Source organism: Homarus americanus, unplaced genomic scaffold (genome assembly GCF_018991925.1).
Source record: "Homarus americanus isolate GMGI-L3 unplaced genomic scaffold, GMGI_Hamer_2.0 scaffold19318, whole genome shotgun sequence".
NCBI classification, from domain to species: Eukaryota; Metazoa; Arthropoda; class Malacostraca; order Decapoda; family Nephropidae; genus Homarus; species Homarus americanus.
The window spans coordinates 5940876-5963074 of record NW_024732238.1 but is presented as its reverse complement, the minus strand read 5'-3'; the positions used below and the strand labels follow the sequence as shown (position 1 = coordinate 5963074).

The following is a 22199-nucleotide window of genomic DNA, read 5'->3' as shown; positions in this document are numbered from 1 at the left end:
GTCTAATTGTCATCTTTTATAACAGGGGTAATTTTGACATTCTTATTGCATACATTCCCAGTCTTTGCTAAATTTGTATTAAATGCTGACTAAGTGTTTGATACACCTCTCAGTGTAAGGCATGCAGTTTAACACATCTCCAAGAGTTAGCATGTTTCTTATACAAGACAGTGAATACATATTTTTTTTTAACAAAACGTACCATTTTGGATATGAAGACCTCATGCCCAGTAATTTTCTTAGGTCAGCCCAAGATATGTAGTCATAGTTGGGGGCTATACATAGAAGTCATCACTTGTCACTAAATGTTGCTCAATGCATTTCAGTGCAATTAGTGATTGTAAATTTACTGAGTGTAGCCCAAAATCCATGATCTAACTAAGGCTTAATCCTATACTATAACCTAATAGGGAAAAATCAATAGAAATTATCACAATACATTCTTTATCTCAGAACACTTAGCCTGAAATATACATGTTGGGTCAGAGAGTAACAACATGTAATGAATATTCATGAGCACTGTATGGCAACTATATCTGCCTTTCATGGTGAGAAAAACTGTTGGAATGTCATTTTTCCTTTGTTAGTATTTTTATGATTACATTATTGTGTTAAAAGTTTAGTGGAAGAAAAAATTGGAAGTACTGTACAATACTGCTTTCTCTTTTAAGAAATTGACTTTACAATGTTCCAATTTCTTACTGCAAATACATGACATCCTTGGACAGCTGATTTTATGAGTATATCTGCACATTACTGTCTAATTTAGATGTGGCTTGAGCTGGGAGCACAATATACAACACCTACTGTAGTGTGCGTGCGTGCGTACATTTTCATTAGAGGGAATTGGTAGCTTATGGTTTGTGGAGGAGACGACACTAAAGTTATTGCATAACATTAAATTTAATTGTTAACTAAATAAAAGTAGTTTTATCAATGTTATGTGAGTTAGGACAGGGTGAGCTTGGTTAAATTGCATAATGATATACTACAGTACTTATAAGCCATATTAATTTTGGTACAGTATTGCATTTCTAATATTATTAAGATGAAATTAGTGATGTTTCTTATACATTGGGTGAATGGAATACCATAGGCCTGGCATAGATTACTGTTGCCATCAATGAAGATCTTTTTTTATTTGTTAGCGCTGTATCATCTATGATTTAGTGATGAATCTTGCCACCAAATGATCTCAGAGTGCAATATGACTCAAGTTTATTAACAGCTGCTGACAAAGTTGTGGTAGAATATGATTATTGTATCGGGTATTCCAGGCTCTCACACATCTAATTTTGGTAATGTGCTCCACTTAGTGTCAAGACAATATTATACAGTACAACTACAATTCAGTATATGATAAAGTAAAAGAATGGGTATTACACTAGTTTCTCTTTGTTCCTTGAAGGGAATTAGCCATCCTCTCTTCAGCATTGATATTATAAAATGTCATTCCTGCATTGACACTGATAGTGTACTACTGTATACAGAAGTTTAGCCAAAAAAAAAAAATAATAGCTTTCATTTATGTAGAATCAGTGCTTGTCTTTGTCAGCACCAGTACAGTACAGTACAGTATTGTTTATGTTCCACAGTACCTATAATAATGCACTAAGCTTGACCTTCAGTCACTTCAATTTTAGATACTGATTAAGTAGATAATGGATACAGGCTTACAGTGTGCTATATGGTACACTTATGAACTACAGTATGTTGCAAATCACTGTGCATGGTCAAGTCTGATTTGTTTAATATGACTTGATGTAGCTGCCAACCAATCACATGTCCTGATTGACATGCTCTTGGCTTTGGGCAGCAAAATGGCTGCTAGACAAAAGGGTCTTCTTGGCTAACCTGAGATCTATCTCATGCTGCCATACAGTATTCAAGGGACTTGAAGCAAATGCAACAAATTGACAACCAACAGAAATCACCAAGGATGATTCACACCATAACATACACATCACAAACAGCACTTAGAGCGAAGTACACAGCGATACTCTTACCACTCTTAGAGTTTCATACAGTGAAACCTCTGTTTAACTAACTACACGGAGAAGAAAGTCTGTTATATGGAGGATTCACTGTACATTTGTTAACGGCTTATTATTGACCAGTAATAGACACCACCACAAGTATTTTGTTTTCTTATATTTGGTAAAGTGAGGGACCAGTGTTTATAATAGTTAATATCTTTCCTTGCTGCATTGATTTTTCCTTTAAAGTAAAGTACAGTATATGATGAAACAATTGGATTATATGGGATTCTTCAGATCATGGACCAGTACATTAATGGATTATTTTGGCTGTCATCATCATCATTATATAATAATTAAAATTGCCACATTTTGGTGAGATTGTGACTGGCAAGTGGTAATCATTATTAGCTTAACTTTAAGGATATATTAAGCATCACTGTCTAGTTGCTCTTGACAAGGAACAGTACAGACTTTTGCAGTGGTGAAGAAATGATAAGGTACAGTAGTTAGGCAAAAAGAACTACAGTACAGTATTGTATAGTAGTTTAAAGGTTCCAAGAATTAAAAAAAACAATTATGAAATGGGTTTGGAAATTAGGTATGATGACGTGAGTTATGTAGTGGGTTACTTGTGTGAGGTGGTAGATGAAGTATGTGTAGTAGATGAAGCATGTTCAGCAGGATGAGATAGGACAAAAACTCAAGGTGTAGAGATTGAATTGCATCTTTTAATTAAGATAAACAATAAGTGAGAGGTGGAGGTATTACTGGATATACACCTGCCCTGTGTATTAGATTATGGATAGAAGGTACAGTATATTCAGTGAATGGATGGATGCAGCAATAGTATTGTACTGCCTTACAAAAAAGATACACATTTATCAGTAACAAGTTAAATTTCCTTGAGTATAGGATGTAAAGTTTTTGGTTGAGTAGTGATAGAAAGGATTAAGAAAATCGTAAGCAATTCAAATATGGAAATAGTATGTTTTGTGGGTCAAGGCAATGTGCTTAATTGCTGAACAAGCCAGGATATGAATCCATAATTTTAGTTTGTTTGCTTGGCAGCCATATTGGTATTTTGGATATTGTTATTACCATGGGGTATACAGTACTTGGCATTTGCGATGTATTAGGAGCTTTGGATTCAAATTAGATCTTGAGTCTAAAGAATATAAAGTACATGATACAATTACAGTTCAGTACTTTGTATATTAGTTCACCCAGCCAAAGGCAAAGTGATTTTTTTATGTCCATTGTGCATTATGATCCATTTGTCAATGCAACTTCTTAATCACTTGTGGTAGCCTGGTTGTATGGCATTTAGTGTTGTCGTTTCCAGTGAGAAGTTGTAGTGAAAGTTAACATTTGGATTGCCTCCCACACTAGAGTTACTGTATTCTGTTGTCTGTCCATCAACACTTGGCCTTTTTGTGTTTTAATGTGAACTGCTTGATATGGATGTCCCTCATGACAAGTTTTCCTACACAGGTATTTGTTAGTGACTATTGATATTCTGTCAATATTCTTATAAACTATGGACAAAAAAATTTCATGCTTTTTGCTGCTGCATAATACAGTATACGGTAATGGAGCTGAAGAATGGAAAGGATGGCACACTATCTTTGGAGATGACCAAGCAGAACATTTTGACAGGACATAGTTCCGAAACAAAACAAGAGCAAAGCCTAATCAATTAAATTTTAACAAAATTTATTATCAGTTAATATGAATAATAAAAATTTAAAAAATCTGCATTTCAAAGTTATCAACATACTCTAGATAAAAAATAAATATATTTGGACCTTGTTCCCTTATAAGGATTCACCACGAATCATAATATATCTGTTTACTGATAGGGATTTTGTCAGGTTTTCACTTGCCAGTCACGATTGAAGTCATGTGTACTTTAGCCTTTTTGAAAACCACAAGAAGTTGATGATGTACAGACAGGCATTATGTATGTGTCCACTGACATCAAATAGAGTTAAGCCTTCTCTCTCTTATTTATTCTTTCACTGTTTCACAACTGATTGCAATTTTGATTTCAGTCAGTAATTTAAGGAACACACAGGCTAGATATAAGGTAAAATATTGTTTAAACATGCACTCTTTATTTGTGAATAAACAGACTTTGGTTAATTTGGAGCATAAATATTTGTTTGAAATAAGAAATTGTTTGTGTAATCCTCAGAGAGAAAAAATTCCTGAAATGAATTTTGAGTATCATCTTCAATGTTTACTCATTTGCCTGATATAACCTGCAAGTGCTAAAATCATTTGGCCAAGAGTTATACTCCTGGAGTTTTAATCACCCTCTTCCATTGACAGGGGTCGTCGTGTTTAAAACCAGACTTTTAAATTAATTTGAGTCACGAAGGACACGACACTACAGTGCTTGACGGAGAGGTGTGGTGGTAAAATTAACTAATTCCAATATTATAAGTTAATTTTATCACCACACCTCTCTGTCAAGCACTGTAGTGCAGTGGCCTTCATGACTCAAATTAATTTAAAAGTGGTTGTAAACACAACGACCCCTGTCAATGGAAGAGGGTGATTAAATCTCCGGGCAATACATTACATTGAGTTTCAAGAATTAATGTTTTCAAAGGACATCATGAGTTGAGACTCATCAGTGCTTAATCTCTGGTGATGATAATCCAGTTTTAATGGAGCCATTCCTTGCAAAAGATGCCAATAGCATTGATGTTCTTTTGACTTCCACTTTCACAAGGACAAAGAGAATGTCATTTAGTGTGATCCTAAATCTCTTCAGTCCAACCGGGTGTTTAAAGAATACTTATGCTCTTTGGGTGTCTTTATGAGCCAATTCTTGGATACTTGGGCTGATAACATTCCCCACCTCACTTCTTTGACACCTGTTAACAGCAAGCTAATGTTGACATTTGGGACCCCATTGATTGGATAGCAAAGTTGTTCTAGTGTTGAATGCATGTTTTGAATGTATCCTTCTTGACTGACAAATTTCTAGTGGTGATTGGTGTTTTACATCAGATTGGGTTAGTTCAGTGTTTGCAACATGTTTTTTTGTTTTATTTTTAAATATGGCATGTTCAATATCTGTGTTATTTTGCACCTTCTCTTGCATGGTTTGTTGTCGTCATCCCTAAAGTTATTTGTAACCTTTACTCAGTGTTTTACATTGATTATTGTGGTCCCGTTTGTTCAGGTAGACTGGAAGCCACAAATGTCAGTGGTGATTTTTAAGTTTTCTTCATATGGTCTTGGGTTTTTATTATTAATTTTTGTACTGTGGTAGGTAGGGCAGCTGTACCAAATTGGTAAATTTTCCTGAGCAAGGTTTTATTTTCCTTAATGTTATTCAGATTGGGAAAATTAACCATATTTGGCCTAAGTTGTGCTTTTATGACCTTATTACAAGCTTAAAATTTTCATTGGTAAATGCTGATTACACAGCATGTGTTCATTTACACATGTTGAGAATTATACAAATTTTTATATAAGAGTTTGTGATCAGCATAATCCTTCCCCAAATTTTAAGTTTTCTCTCCACAAATTACTGTTTAAATTATTTGAGCCGAGAGGTAAACAGAAAATAATATAATCATATTTGCTCAGTATTTTATAATACTGTACATGCTGTAAATACTCAACAAAGAGCAGTTGTTTTCCCTGATTGATGAGAAGAATTTATAAGTGAAACAAGTGGAGTTTGCTATGTGATGTTTGCAAATTACCATAATTTGTTATGCTCACCATCAGTCAGATGCAGTTGTTACTGTATAAGGACCACATAAAGCATTGGAATCTGCATTAACACCATTCTATAATTCACCATCTTTATTGGAGGACATAATTTTCACTGAACGAAAAGCACACTTGTATTAATATAGCTTTGATTTATATTTATTGAATATCGTGTGAAGCCAAATTGACGTTGAATAATTAAAAACACTTGTTATTTTGCAATGTGTGGGCAATTGCAGTCTCCTCAATATATATCCATAGTATAATATAAAGGGATGCATGTTAATTTATGCATCAGCTCCACGTAGGCAAGATCTGGTCTGTTATCTAATTGGATGGGATAAGTTACTGGGGGTCTTGTCTCTCCAGAATTATTACAAATAGAATTTGATTGAAATATGATGCAAGTGTGTTGTCCATCAATCAGGTATAAAAATTGCTCGGAAATACATTATCTTGTCTGACAATCAGGATAATAATTGCTCAGAAATATATTATCCACCAATCAGGAGAATAAGTGCTCAGAAATTTATTACTGTATCTTGTCCACCAATCAGGAGAATAATCTTGTCCACCAATCAGAGCTCTTTATCTGTTTATCCTCTCTTGCTCAGGTAAAATTATGTGACTTGTTCTTGGTTTCCATCCTTGTTCATTTGTGTATTTCTCTATTGGTGTATTGGTATGCCATAATATTCTCTTTGTTGTGAAATCACCTGAAAATTGTTCATAATTTGGAAGATTCAAATTAACAAGGATTATCTCTGATATTCTGGCTGTGTAAGGAAAAAAACAATCACATACACAAACACAAGAACATAGGAAAGCAGTAACTGTGGTCTTAAGAAATATTTCGTACAATTATATGTGTGGGACACCTTTCCCCTTTTAACACCAACTTCTTGCGAGGCTTATGACTTGGGAGTTTCCAGGAGTTCATATGCAACCAGTAGTTGTCCGTTGTCTCTATGACTGTGCGCAACGGTAGCTACGTTCATGAAAGAAAATTCTCAGATTTCCTCTTGGTATGCCTCTTGTCTGGTGAAGATGGTACAGTACTGTAGTTTGTTCTTCTGTCACCCCACAAATAACTTCACTTAAGCTGTACTTTATTTTAATTTTTTGAATAATTTTTATTTATTTAATTTTTTTTTCAAAGTTGATATGTTAGGCTATCACTTATTATTATTTTTTATTTTTATTTATTTGTTTTTTAATTTGTCTTTCCTGTGCTGTTGGTAAATATAAGAAGTATAGGAGTTAAAGTTAGGACTTAATTTTATTGTTTCACATAAAAAATTATCTTGAGTTATTTATCAATGTTTTGAATTGTTCACATGAACGTAGGTACTCTGTGCTGCTTAAGATTTGATTAAAAGGCTTGAAAGTTGCATGCCACTTGTCAAATGCACTAGTTGCTACCTATTGCATGCACTGGTTCCCTCTTCTCTAGCCAGTGTACAAGACGAGAACAGTGTTGACCAACGGTTGATGCATCTGCAGCAAGACTCTAATGTTTTTAAGGGAACTGAGCATCCTTGTGTGCAGGTACATTTATTGTTGAGTTTGTTTTCTCCTGTGCTAGGTTAGAAGCCAGGCTTCTGTCCTATGCTTATGAGGGTAACTGCCATTTTTCTAAGATTAATTAAGAAGATATTTTTTGACATTTGGACATAATCATGATTTAGGGTCTTTACGGATTTTAACATTGAATACATCAAAGCATCATATGAAGGATGTTAGTTTTGGAGTCTAATGTATTAAATTCAAGCTGTTATGTTTTCACAAGTGATGTAATGATTCTGTTTACTACAGTTTACAAATTACGTATAGTACTGATACGACTTGTAGTAATTTTAAATATTTTGTTTATTATACAGACGTACAGTATAGTTTGATTTAGAATTATATAAAGTGACATGTTGTATTTTTTATCACCATCATTATCTTTTATTATGGCTGTGTTAAACATGAAATGAAATACAGGGTACAGTATAGTGTAAGTTTTTCTAACAATACAGTATATAGTGTAGTTATTTTAGCTGTGGTAACGACTGTTTTTAATGTCTTGTATTTTTTTATTTGAAGTACTGTAGCTCTTTGAATTATGATTATGACCAAATGTTGATAATATCTTGTGTGTGGCATTTTTGCCACTTGTATTCTGTGTGTTGGTGGCTGGTGGGTGTCCACAGACCACAGATTGGACTGGAAGGTCAACCCACTACCATGCATGAATAGATTAGTATATTTAGTCTTGAAAGATATTTAAAGTTTTAAAATTTTAATCTTAATTATATTGATTGTTATTGGTCTTCTCTCAAGTACAGTACATGGAGCTTCACAACTTGCTGTTTACTGCCAGGAAACTTTATATATAATTTGAATTTCATTGCTTGTGCATGCCATGACCACATAGCACAAGTCTGATATACTGTATATATCTTTACTTTGAAGTGTACATATTGTATGTACATAAATCCTTTTGAACGGCTAGTTTTGTGGAGTCATATTTTGTCCATGTAGCTGGGTTGAGACCTTTTTCAATTTTATATAGCTTGAGGAGAATCTGTATTGATTACGTTAAAATACTTTCTGGCAAGCTAATTCTGGTAGTATTTCATATCATGAAGCCTTAATTAAAACCTCAGGAGCACACCACTGTACGTACGTGGTTTGGGATGAAATTTTTCACTAACATACTGTATTACAAGTATATTGACAATATTATATAACAATTCATTGCTCTTAATGCAGAATAACTGAAATCCTGATGTAGAAAAATATATAACGGAGGAAGAGGTGAGCGAGAGTAAAATTAAAACTAACAATACAAGAATGATACAGTACAATATAATACTGTACTGCATCTTGTGATTAAGAAATATCTAACAGATCAGTAAGCAAGCTTTAGTGACATGTCTATTCAATTTCTACCAGTTACTCAGTACACAATGATCATAGCACCATGTAAGAATGGTGGTCTTGTAAGTGAAAATGGTTTTACTTACTGTTCATATACAGTAGTTTTCATTATTGTACTTTGAGAATGATATATAATTGGTTAATACTGTACAGATTTTCCTCAATTTTTTTCTTGGTCATGTAAATGGATTTTGATTTAGTTAGTTATCAGTGAATATGAAATTTTATGATCTCTCTGATATATATATATATACTGTGTATATATATATATATATATATATATATATATATATATATATATATATATATATTATATATATATACAGTATTATTATTATTTTATTTTTATTTATTTTATTTTTTTATGAGTCAACTACTAATCTCCTATTTGTGTTGCATCGTATAAATAAGATCTTTTGAATGCACGCCATATTGTATAATCTTTACATTAGCTTGGTTTGAGAAGCAAGTTATCCTTAAATAGATCAATATCTTATTTACAGATCTGACACAAGTAGTTCTCAGTTGCACTCAAAGATTTGCACTTTGTAAATATAATTTTGATATATATAATACTTTTTGTAGTGTTTCATTTCCTCTTGATTATTCCTTTCTTGGCAAGCATTTTGTTGAGCCTTAGATGACATATCAATAAGTCTGTTTTCCTTTCCTTATAGTTACTACTCACTCATCCAATGGGTTTTATTACAAGCAAGTTTTGGGGCTGTTGGTTTTATGTTTTCAGTGTTTTCTGTCCAGTGATTACTGAAGTCTATATTGATTTTGGCAGACATTGATTACTGATACAGTGATAAAGCCATGTTGTAGTGCAGCACCAGAGCGCTCTAGTAAGTAGTCAGGATACTACAACTGTTTATAAAGTGCTGGATTTTATCATGTGTTACCAGGGGCTAATCTTGTGCCCAGTTATATTATCTGCTCACTGAATCTCGATTTAAAATTTCTATTGCACTCCAGGTCTTGCAATTCATACGTGTTACCTAAGGAATTCAATGTAAAGTAATACTGTACCATCTCCTTAATAAGACTGTTACAGGTAGTAGTTTCCGTGGTCGATAAGAAATGAATCATTACCACTTAGCCTTAATTTTGTTTATGATCTCCTTATAGGAAATTAGTCATTATATATACCAAGTGTTACTTTTCTATTAAGTGACTACTTATACTATACTTATATCAAAAAGTTTGTTTCATGATCTTATACAGTATGATATATTTGTATGGTAACAGCATATTACAACTTCAAACTTAAATTTGGCATTAGACTTATGTGTACTCTCCTTATCATAGTACAGTATTTGGTAACATCCCCAGGCTGGGAACTGCTGACACTGTTTTTTTTTCTCAAATTATGTAAATATGAACAATTGAATTACTTACAGTGCTGTACTACTATAATATTATAAAGTTTTAAATGAGTGTTCTTACGATAGATAAATGCATCACAAATATATTTTATGAATTGAATTTAAATTTGGAGATACAGTACTTTAACTGTACGTTGACTTGAAGATAGTAGTCATTTTCTCTTTTGGTGACATCATATTTGGTTCACCACATTATTGGCTGTTTCCTTTAGTTTGTGTTCATTTATTAAACTTTAAAAAAGTGCACATATGTGTCCAGAGTTTTGGGCATGAAAATGTGTTGATATCAGACTTAGTGACCATGGGTACAGTATAACTTATTAGTTTTCCTGAGGAGTTGTCCATTAATAATAATAGCATATGATTATTGAAGAGAACCATAGCACAGCTTCTATTTATAAAAGGTTATTTTCTGATCATATAAGCTTTAAATATTTTCTGAAGAATATTTTTTTGTAGTTATCACCTGAAGAAAGCGTGAGGGTATATAGCAGTCTTCTTGTTTTTGTCTACTTACAATGCCGTATGTACTGTACATTTATTGTCGAAAGTGTCCACTCGTATACGTACTTTGAAAGACTCGGCAGATTTCAATAAAAATTGGCAAAAGGATTTAGATTACTTACAGCAAGACTGAGTTTGATAATTTACCATTTTCCATATACAGTACAGGTACTGTACTGTATCTTTGCCAAATTATGGTCATACTAAGAGAGTATCCAGCACTTGCTTATTTTGTTACGAGCTGTAATCAACGTAAAGTGCTAATAATACAGAAACTTTACCATATTGGCTTGCTGTATCAGTATTGAATACGTACTGCATATGATAAATTGTTCAAGATAACTCACTGCACTCTCTCAGCCATGGACAAATAGCACACCTCTTTTGTATATATTGTATGATATCCTCATGGATGAGTTAGTAGGACTGAACATTGAGTGGCAAGGTGAGGCTTACTGAATCCTCCTTAGATCATATTCATAATCTTTAAGGGGGTTTATACTGGACTCGCCTTTCACCCATTATTCAGTTGGAATCTGAGACTTATTGACCCCCACATCTAAGGCTCATACTCACTAATCTTGGCACAAAACTTCCCCTGCAGTTGATGCCGATGAAATCCGCCGACTCGGCAAGCGATTCCGCAAACTGGATCTTGACAACTCCGGTTCTCTTTCTGTGGAAGAATTTATGTCGCTTCCGGAACTTCAGCAAAACCCGCTGGTCCAGCGTGTCATAGATATATTTGATGCAGATGGCAATGGAGAGGTGGATTTTAAAGGTAAGGCAGCCATTAGTAGGCTAAGCTTTCCCGTTATGGACACCCATCTCTGGTTAAGTCAAGTGAGTAAGAGATAGTGTGGCTGCCCCACCTAATTCTTGAACTTTTAAATCTTATTAATGTCATTTATGCTCATCCTTAACTTGAACATTGACAATGCTGGTAATTGATACTTGTTCAGTTGTACTCTAGCCCTAGAAACCACCATCTGAGTTATACTGCAGATATAAAGAAAATTCTCCCCAAACCTTCCCAAGAGGAGGGGAATATTCCCTCCAGCACCCTCCCAGTATAGTACTGCACACACCTGGCACAACTGTTGGCATTACTTCAGTGCCTCAATCTCATTTTTCCATTTCCCTGGCTTCCCCTAAAAATATATTTGACCAGAACTACCATTGCTACAATATACTTACTTAACCCTTAAATGGTAGTCAACATCAATTGATGTTTCTTTCTTCCTGCATTCCATTTTTGTGCATGTGGTGGCGTATTAAGAAATCCTTAGCCACTGTTATGCAGCCACCTATGGAACAAATATTGCAGCCACCTATGGAACAAAAGATATGATGTGTTTTTGTAATGTCCATTCCAAAGCCACATCCCTCATACATTCTCCAGCTGTGATAGCTAAGTCCCTCTGCTTTCAAATGAAGTGTTTCATTTCAGTCATTCTACTATTTTACTCTGACGTCTTTCTCAGAAGTATTACTACTGTATGCTTATTCAGTTTTAGGTACCCGGTATTTGTTTTTAGAGGGTGGAAGGAGATAAATACCAGAATGAGTGCATGATATACTGTACAGTGACCTCTTTGTAACATTACTTGAAAAAGCGCAAAGGTTTGCCAAAAGCAAGTGCTTTTTATTATTTTATTTTTTTATCCCACTTCTGTTGTTTAACATTAAAATGCTGTAGATATGTTCAACAGACTTTTTTATATTTGTGATGATTATTCATCAAGATATACGCCGGGAGGTGGAGTAAATACATTTGTTATAACTATACTTGTTTTACAGAGTTCATTCAAGGCATGTCTCAGTTTAGCGTGAAGGGTGACAAGGAAAGCAAGATGCGATTTGCCTTCCGTATCTATGACATGGACAATGATGGTTACATCTCAAATGGGGAGCTATTCCAGGTAAAATAATGCTATAAAAAGCTTGTATAGTACTATTTATAGAAAATGCTGGTTGATTTATTGATAATATATAATATACTCAAGGTCAAAATTTGGTTAAAATCAGGGCAAACATTAAGTGGTACTTATTAAGACATAACTGTACAGAAGAAACAAATTTTGTATGTATTAGTAATAAAGTACTCTACTGTACTTAATAATTATTAACTTATCATGAGGCGGTTGAGGCAGGAAGTGATTATATGACACTCATAATGTAAGCCACTGAAGGTAGAGTGAAGGTTATGTTTTCACTGCTAATTTCATTGACTGTGTACTGTAAACTTTCTATTTCTTAGACACTTCTTCTGTCTCCTTTGAGGTAACTGTTGAGTTACTCCTCTGTGCCACCACAGTGGCAGTCCCTGCCTACATGAATTTTCCCCCATACTGTACTAACTAGATTTTGGTCATGTTCTTCTCGGTTGGGAATACGTGTGTTCTGTGGCGGACTTCAGTCCGGTTTGGAAGGGGATTCAGATTTTAGAAAGTCTGGGTTAAAGGGAGTTTACTGTATACTTTAATATAATAATTGATTGAAATATAGTGTTGGAGATAAAAGGTCAACATAACCCTCTTTGATAACCCAGTACAATGTATGTGTAATATATAAAAATTGCTCAGTTTGAACTTGCTTAAATCAAAGGTTTCCTATATTTTGACATTTTGATTGCTCCAGGAATCATCCAGGTGTGCAAATCTCAGGCTCAGGTGGGCCTCTTTTAGTAACCCACCACCTGTGGTAGTGGACAATAAGTGTTTTTCTTTAACAATTGTCCATCTGTCTATCTGTGCATGTGTGTCCTGTTGAAAGTTTTTTTCCAATGCAGGGGCATATGTTTTACAAATGTTCTAGTTTTCTGATGTTACTCTTCATATACATGAGTATCTACAAATTTATTTGCAGTTTATGGTAAAGTAAAAATTTTGTGATACTTGTATATGATGTAGGGAATAAATAATTATCAACATTTGTGTATTGATTTGGAACAACTAATATATAGATTCTTTTTCATCAGGTACTAAAGATGATGGTGGGAAACAACCTGAAGGACACACAGCTCCAGCAGATTGTTGACAAAACTATCCTCTTTGCTGACAAAGATGAAGATGGCAAAATAAGCTTTGATGAATTCTGTGCGGTAGTCGGCAACACGGATGTTCACAAAAAGATGGTCGTTGACGTTTAAATAAATTCATGGTTGTTGATTTTGGGTGCCACTGGCCTAAGGTGCAACGTAGCTGTTAATGTTTCTATGGACTGTCTTGGGATAAATGTTTTTTATGATAACAGTTTTAAAGTCAGATCAGTGTTTCATCAGTAGCAATATGGAATCCTCCATTTGATACTCCAGTGATGTAGCAATTGTTTCTTTTTTGTGACAGAATGCAACAGTGTAAGGATGATCTTTGTATTAATGCCATTGACATGCCCTTAGTGTTTCATAATACAATAATGAAATTAGTAGAACAGTATTGGATTTAATATGATGTAGATTTTGAAGTCTATGATAGTAAAAAAGATTAATTTACTATGCAAAAATTGGTAATCAGAGGCACATTTTTTAGACTATTTAAATACAGTACAGTATATTTGTTTGTTGAATTATAGACCTTTTTGTGTTTTCTGGGGCTTTCTTATATAAATATTGTCATATATGTTTTTTAGCTTTTATGAAAACCAGGGCTTCAGTGGCACTGCAGGAAATATTGAGTTTAAGACATTATAATCATTCTCTCCATGTCAGAGCTCATGTATGAAGTGGTTTTGCATTTGATCTCATAATCTTAAAACTATTTGCATCCGTTTTATTGTACTAGATATTTCCCTGTTACTTCATAACTGACTTTGTGATATTTGAAGGTAAATTCCCACACTTCATACAAGCATCACTCTAGTTTTGTTACATATTTCTAAACTTGCATATCATGATGGAGATGTGGTATTGCATAAGTTTTCTATGTTTATTACAAACTGTATTGTATTGTGCATAATTCATCTTCCCCCAGTTGCTGAAGGATACATAGGGATGGTATCCTTTTCCAGTTCCCTCTGCCTTGGGTGCCAAGTCCTCAATATTATATGGGGCTTAGATAGCAAAAACTGTCAGTTTAGTTTTTTCCTACTGAAGTGCAGAGTTATTAATGAGTGTATAGGAACTGTAATAATTGTTTAATCTGGACATTTGGCAATAAATTCACTTAAATTTATTTTTATGTAAATTATGGTGGTTAAACATTGAAGTAGGTTCGAATATTGTAAGTACGTACTGAATTATTATAAAGATGGTGGCTCAGTTTTCCAAGGGAAAAATTGCAAGAATTGTAAGAGAATTGTCAGGTTTTAGTTACTTAATGAAAAGCTATGAGATGTAAGGTTTCAATTATTAAAGTTACAGATTATGATACCAGTACAGTATATTAAAAGTGATACATTAGTTTGTACTCTTAACAGTAACAATATTAACATCAAATACCGAATAAAGACAAGATAATTTAGTTGAAATTCAGATTTCTGTAGAGAGTTGTTTTAATTCAACGTTTAATTATAGATTGTATGTGCACTTAATTTTAATGTATTTAATATTGAGAAATTGAGGACCTTTAATAACTACAAAACATTAAACAAAAAAAAGAGGAACTATGTATCTGTATTATCATTTTTTATTGTTATTTACATATTCTTTAATTATTTAATTATTATTATTTTTTTTTTTAAGAAAATTGTTAAGGCTGAAAGAACGAGGATGTATTGTGTGATCCTAGGCAGTGAGTGCTCCATCACCCATGTGCAATACCCAGCTGCTGCCCGGGCCGAGTTCCTGTGGAGCGCTTTAGCTAGTCACGATGCTCGGTCTCTTTTAGAAGCCATCAATTGCTGTTCTAGGTGGCTAATATGGTGACCACTTTCTAATTTATATTGACCAGGCAGTGAGCCTACTCTGTTCGCACTACACATGTTAAATATATATATATATATATATATATATATATATATATATATATATATATATATATATATATATATATATATATATATATATATATATATATATATATATATATATATATATATATATATATATATATATATATATATATATATATATATATATATATATATATATATATATATATATATATATATATATATATATATATATATATATATACATACACACACACAGTATATATAGTATATTGTTACTCAATTGATTGTACTCTGAATTCATATTTGATACAATATGGTATATGTGGTATAGTTAGTGGAGATAATAAAGGGTCTAAAATATATGAAGAAGGTATAATGTGTAGTTTGAACAGCAAATATTCTAATGTAATGGCCTTTATTCTCAAGTACTGTACCTTAATAAACTTGTTAGTTTTGTTCAACACTGTACTAGGCTGAAATTTAATGACATTAGATGTCTAAACTGTGGTTTTGCAAACACAAACTTGTACAACATATTACTGAGAATATTGGCCTCACTTGGGCTCAAGAGTGTTGATCCTGCTGATACTTGGCTTTCCCTCCATATAAAGGACCATGTCATGACTTAAAGATTTAAACACGCTTTCTATGAGAATTGCAAAGCAGGTGGAGTGTTTTATATATTAAATATTTTATTACCTCTCATATATTTGTTAATTGTTTGATACTTTTTTCTTGTCATTTCAAAACTGAAGAAGGAAGTATGATCCTTATTGCCTCTACCTGATTAACAGACAACTTAAAAAAGTTTCATTATGTAAAAAGATAACATATACAGTCAACACATGCACCACTGAAGTGAAACTATGAAGACAAGTTGTACTGAGTTTTAAAAAAATTGAGTGGACTCGAGTTGCTTTGATTTAGTTCTTTAGCGTCAAGGTAAACTGTAGGCCTACCATTCATATACAGTATGGCAGTCTTGATCTGTGCTAAGTACAGTAAAATGGCCAATTGAAAAGTGTATGTGTAATTGTTCATAAGTAATCTTTCACAATTTCCCTGTCATCTTTCTAGATTAATCGTGGTGTATTATTTGAAATGTTTCTCACTTCAGAAAATTGTAAAAAGTCAGGTGATGTTCATATATATATATAATGATTTTTATATTTTTAATCTCTCCATGAAGGCATAATACGTATTGGAAAATTTTAAGATGAAGACAATCAGATTTTGTACTTTAAATTTGTTTTTTGTAAGTCTAGATTTTTTAGCTAAAGCCATTGTAGTATTGATCATCAAAACTAGTTGAGCATAATTACTTAAAACTAGCTGGGAAGCTTATAATGTCAGCTTTTTCACCACAGTACAGTACAAGGTTTGTTTCATTGCTTATACTCTTAATACCTGTAGTTGCAATTAAGCTTATTCAGTAATTTCACAGTGTTCAGGCGATTTATTTATACTTTTGTAATAACAGAACTGAAATCTTGTGATCTTCCAGACTAATAACTGTTTATATCTTAACTTTACTTTTGAGAGTGAATACTGATAAAGCTCACATTAACTTGTGCTCACTATGTGCTGGCCTGCATGACTAAAGGTGGATAGTGTATAGCTTCATACATACATTGTGTATTCTCTTTTTGGTCTTGACAAATACATTATTTTTCGAAATTAAAATTTGGATTACTTTTTTTTTTTTTATATATATACTTTTGGGAGTAAAGCATAAGGGTCACAAGACATACATGAAGTCAGTTATTTTCTTGGAATTATTAAATATATATAGATATATACATTTTTTAAGATAAGTAAAATGTATTATTTTTAAATAGTGTTATAAGATGAAGTTGAAAATTATTACTAAAGGTAGCAGGCTTAAGGACATACAACATTTTCACCCTAAGGTAAAGATTCAGTTATACTAACGTCATCTAGTTGACTTGTTCCAGGTTCCCCCTCGCCTTTCATCTCTGAAGCCTTGTTGTTGTTGAATCACCACATTTGTTATGAGGTCTGCTATACAGTATGTGTGTTTGTGTGCATGTGTTAAGTGGCTGCCAGAGAGCAGTTCTTGAATGTAGAATAGTTATCAGATAAAGGATGCTATTTATCTTGAATGCTCCAGTTTTCATCTTTCATCTACAGTACTATTTTGTTTGTATTACAGCCAACCACATTATTTATCTTTAATGTATATAATGTTAAGGCAAAATCTTACTTCATCTTCTTCTTAAGATATACTATACAGTAACAAAGACTTTTATAGTGAATGGTTGTTTAATGGTATGAAGGTGATCAGTCCAAGAATGCTAAATAATCTTGTACTTGAATGTAAATTATCTTTCCTGTTACCAAGCTTCATTATATGTACTGAATATATATATATGATATATATTATATATACTGTATATGTATATTTATCAAGCTTAAGGATTCTGTGACCATCCAAGCACTCATAGAAGTGTCATGTATACTCTACATTAGCCATTGTAATGAGTCATCAGGCTGTATACAATCACTCCATGCCAGATATGAATTTTTCTTATTTATTTTTTTCATATTTTTTTATACCTGCCAGTAGTTATGAGATGGATAATTTAATAAAATTCACTTATGCAGTATCTTGTACATTAGATGTTCAGTAATGTTTTAATGGATAGGAGCTTTACTACCATTTGTTTATTATTGAATGACCAACAACTTAAGAAAAATTGGTACCAGAATCCACGTCTGAGAATAGTCAGTGTCTTTCCATAACAAATTTTGTATTGGCTATGCAATATTTTGTAGTAAATTTAGGGGCAGATATCTATCAGTTCCATTTGATAGAAGATGAAGTTTGCAGTTGGAAGAATTTTACTGTTGGTTCAGGCTTGTCATCTGTTTTTCAAGCAGAATATTCTTCCTTTATGTGAAGGTTAAAGAAGGAATGATCTAAGCTAATACATAAAAAAAATTGTGATGGTTATCAAGAGAATAGTAAATTAAAGACACCATGTAACGGGTTTAGAGTCCCACGTAGTAAAAACGGTCACAAGGAACTTGCATATGTCTTGTGTAAGGAGTAATATATTTATGATAAAACAGTAAAATATTATTTTTTTTTACAATGTTATATTGAGCAAATTAATAGTTTTGACCTGTTGTAGCATTCTATTATTTATTTACTAGACCTGTAGATGAGGTGCCACACAGTAATATCAGACTTGACTTTTATTCTGATTAAGGAAACACTACATACTCATCAGATTCACTTTATCACTCCTTTTATCCATGGACTGTTTGCGGGTGCATGAATTGAACTTCTTTGGCACTGGTCTTCTCTGACTTAATTGGTTATTTATGGTCTTTGAACTACCTATTAATGTCTTTTCCCCAGTTTAACTTCCATTTGAGCCCCTTAAAAATCACGTCAAAGCCGAAAACAACCAATTTTGTCACAGTTATGTTCTTATTGATGTATGGTTCAGTAAAGTCAAGATTTTCATTGAATGCTAAATTGGATTTTGCTTTTCCTCTACATTTTAAAACCTGTTAACTGTGTGCAATAATGAAACCACACAAATCATATATTACAAACTCTTCTGAAATCATTAGACTCCATGAACCAGGGAATATCACTTTTTGCTGTTGACTTTAAAAAGCTGCTAATGAGTTATGTAATACAATATAACATTTAAGAAACAGGATGTGGACTTGTGTAAAGATTTCTTTGGGCTATTTCTTTAACTAAAGTCTGTTCTTGTGGATACATAAAATAAGTACTACCCACCCACCTGGCATGAAGATGAAGCAAAGCCTCTGGTTTTGAAGCCAAAGCCATTGAATTGTCACAAATCTGAAGCCAAAGCCACACATTAAAAAATCATGAAGCTGAAGCAAGACATTAAAAAAGTCGTGATGCTTTTATGTTGATGGTAGTATGTATAGTATTCTAAGTAGCAGCTGACATAATCCTTAAAACGAAATTGGTCCATGGGCACAGCCATAATTGATGACGTAGTCACAGAGTAATGACTGCTCAGGGTTTTTTTTTATAAGTGGTATTGTAAGTTAGCTTTGAAGCCCCATTCTCCTCTGCATTATTACAGCCTTTGAAAGTATAAAATTAAATATTAACAATTACAAGTGAAGTATATAGAAGCAAGAGCTAATATAACCCAAGAAAGGTAAAAAGGTGCTCAAGTAACCACAAATCGTAGTAGCCATGGGTGATTATGGTCTCACCCAAAATGATCATCAGTTTATAGTCCTTAGCATCAAAGAAAACGGAAGTATAGAACGGGTGACTGAGCCACCTCTAGGATATGCATCCAACTAAAAGGGATTGAATCACTCCCGAAGATTACTAGTTCCTCATAATATTCCTTCGTCTTGCACTTACAACCTCTAGGATCGACTTCGTTTTAATTGGGATATACAATATTGTGTAATTTGTCTGTAAAGTATTTCATAGAATATAACAGAAAACAAGTTGGATAGGGAATGTTGGTTTTTATTTTCACTACATTTATTTGGAAATGGACGGTGTATCTATTTTGGAAAAAAAAAAATATATATATATATATATATATATATATATATATATATATATATATATATATATATATATATATATATATATATATATATATATATATATATATATATATATAACTGTTACCTATAATATCAATGTTCGTTTTCTTTATATTAGGCTACGACCATTTTCTATTGTTTAGAATCATATAAGAGCTGCTATCAATGGAATGTTTATTTAATGGTTAGTGGAAGAGTAAACCAAAAAAAAAAAATTAATTAATAGTTGTAAAAAGAGAGAATGTTGTATTGATGCCAATTAAAATTAGTGTTGCACAACGCAAAGTGAATACCATTGTTGTTTACATTATGTGAATAATTATTAAACTATTGACCACTTATTTAACTATTTACAGGTAGACGGTGATTATTTCACAAGAAAATTGTTTAACAAAAAGCCACTGATGTGAGTGTAATTAGCGTAAAGTAATTATTAGTAACCCCGCGGACCCACGTCAGGCGCAAGACGTAGTGCACTTGTTCATTGTTTACAATTTGTACACAAAGGTCATCTATGGCCTCTAGTTTGTGGTTCCGAGTGTGGTGTTTGTGTATACCATGAAAATGAGCACTTCAGGTCTTCACACCGAGGGATTCCCTGTTGCAGGTAAGTTTATTAGCGTGATTCACGTCCACTGGGTGAGTTTAGAAGGACACAATAGCTGCTTAAGAGGGTTTCATATAAGTTGTGCCTCAACCGTATTTATGGAGCCTGGGGCAGTGCCACTGACCGGGGACAGATCTGTCACCCGAAAAACTTTGTGTTTGGCAGTGGTTATATGTATCTCTGTACTAATTACTACAACATATATTTGCATTGCAATAATTCACAAAGCTGTGTAACTCACGCCATCACCAGTTTGGATCAAACCATCTATTATTGGAGAATATTTTGTCAGAAGGTTTTCGTATTCACATAGTGTTTTGTGACGCTGATGCAGGGAAAATATAAAAGATACTTTAGTGAAGAATAGGTACATTGAATATTGTGTAATTTCTTGCCAATTATCATGAAAAATGTAAGTTTAATTGAACTAATTTAGAATAAGTTTTGTTCCTCAATGTATTTTATCTGGTAAAATTTTTGTTATTGCTTTTAATTGCCACACAACTTTGGGATTTTTTTTAATATATCTATTAGGTTAGGTTGAGTGGGGCAATTAAAAGCAAATTTACCAATTTTTTGTTGTTGCCACTCAAATAATTTTGAGTTATATGGTTGCAATTAATAGTTTTGACATTTCAAAGACACCTTTCTTCTCATAATTCTTTGGGTGGCAACAATGATACCCTTTATCTTAGGGGATTACTGTACATTTAAGAAATAAGTAATACATTATGGTCCCACCGATGGTTTTCTTTTATGGCTTAATTTATTATTATTTGTCATAAATTTATCTTATAGCAGTTAAGGTAACACTTTCCAATGGGGTAACCATTTAACCAGCTGTTTTTAGGATGTGGTTAAAGCACATTTGTTTGTCTCTTGAATGTTTAATAATAAAGCTTACATTCTCACCCTTAACCCTTAGACTGTTAGTATTGTAAAACCTGGTTACTGTTTTATGTGCAAAAAACATGAACAAATAAAGAGGCAATACAACACTCTAGAACACCAACTCATGAAAAGGAACATTTAGGTAAGTTTTCTAAAAGAAGAAATTTATTTTATTGCCTCTAGAATAAGTAAAAAGTGGATAAATTGCAACTTTCATATTTTTGTTTTTTCGATTTTTTGTTTTGTACATGAATCTATGTCAACTATGTTCTTGTGATGCCATCTTGACACTTATGTGAGTACCAAAAGACATTAATGCTGCCATGCTACACACTTTAGAAAGTTTTTATATAGGCAGTTAAAGATTTTTACCAGTGTTGATAATATGCCAACAAATGACAAGGATTTAAAACACTTTTCATATTATTTCTTTAGTGATTCTGCCCTGGACAGCATTTTATACCTGAAGAGCATAGAGTAGATATACCTTCCAGCAACCAGTATGGTACTGTATGGTGAAGCTGTGTGTTAATCACTGTGTACAGGATCCCCTCTGTGGAAAATAAAATCGTCTGGCATTAGCCAAATGAAATATTAAAAGTGGCATCTCCGTAATGAAGGGGTTAATATATACATCCTCTTAGACAAACAGTACCAACAATGTCACATTAAATTATGGTACTAAAAATACTGTGC

General features: G+C 32.9%; 1 protein-coding gene across 10 annotated transcripts in view; it reads left to right on the top strand.

Moving 5' to 3' along the window:
* The window catches only part of LOC121868389 (calcineurin subunit B type 2), a 36416-nt gene extending 21196 nt beyond the window's left edge, over positions 1–15220 (top strand). For all 10 annotated transcript variants that reach the window (XM_042368963.1, XM_042368968.1, XM_042368964.1 and 7 more), the window contains 3 exons: positions 11133–11309; positions 12329–12450; positions 13509–15220. In XM_042368963.1, coding sequence (XP_042224897.1) covers positions 11133–11309; positions 12329–12450; positions 13509–13679 — 470 coding nt within the window. In that variant the 3' untranslated portion in view covers positions 13680–15220. The remainder of the gene's footprint in view (positions 1–11132; positions 11310–12328; positions 12451–13508) is intronic.
* The last annotated feature ends 6979 nt before the right edge of the window (positions 15221–22199 follow it).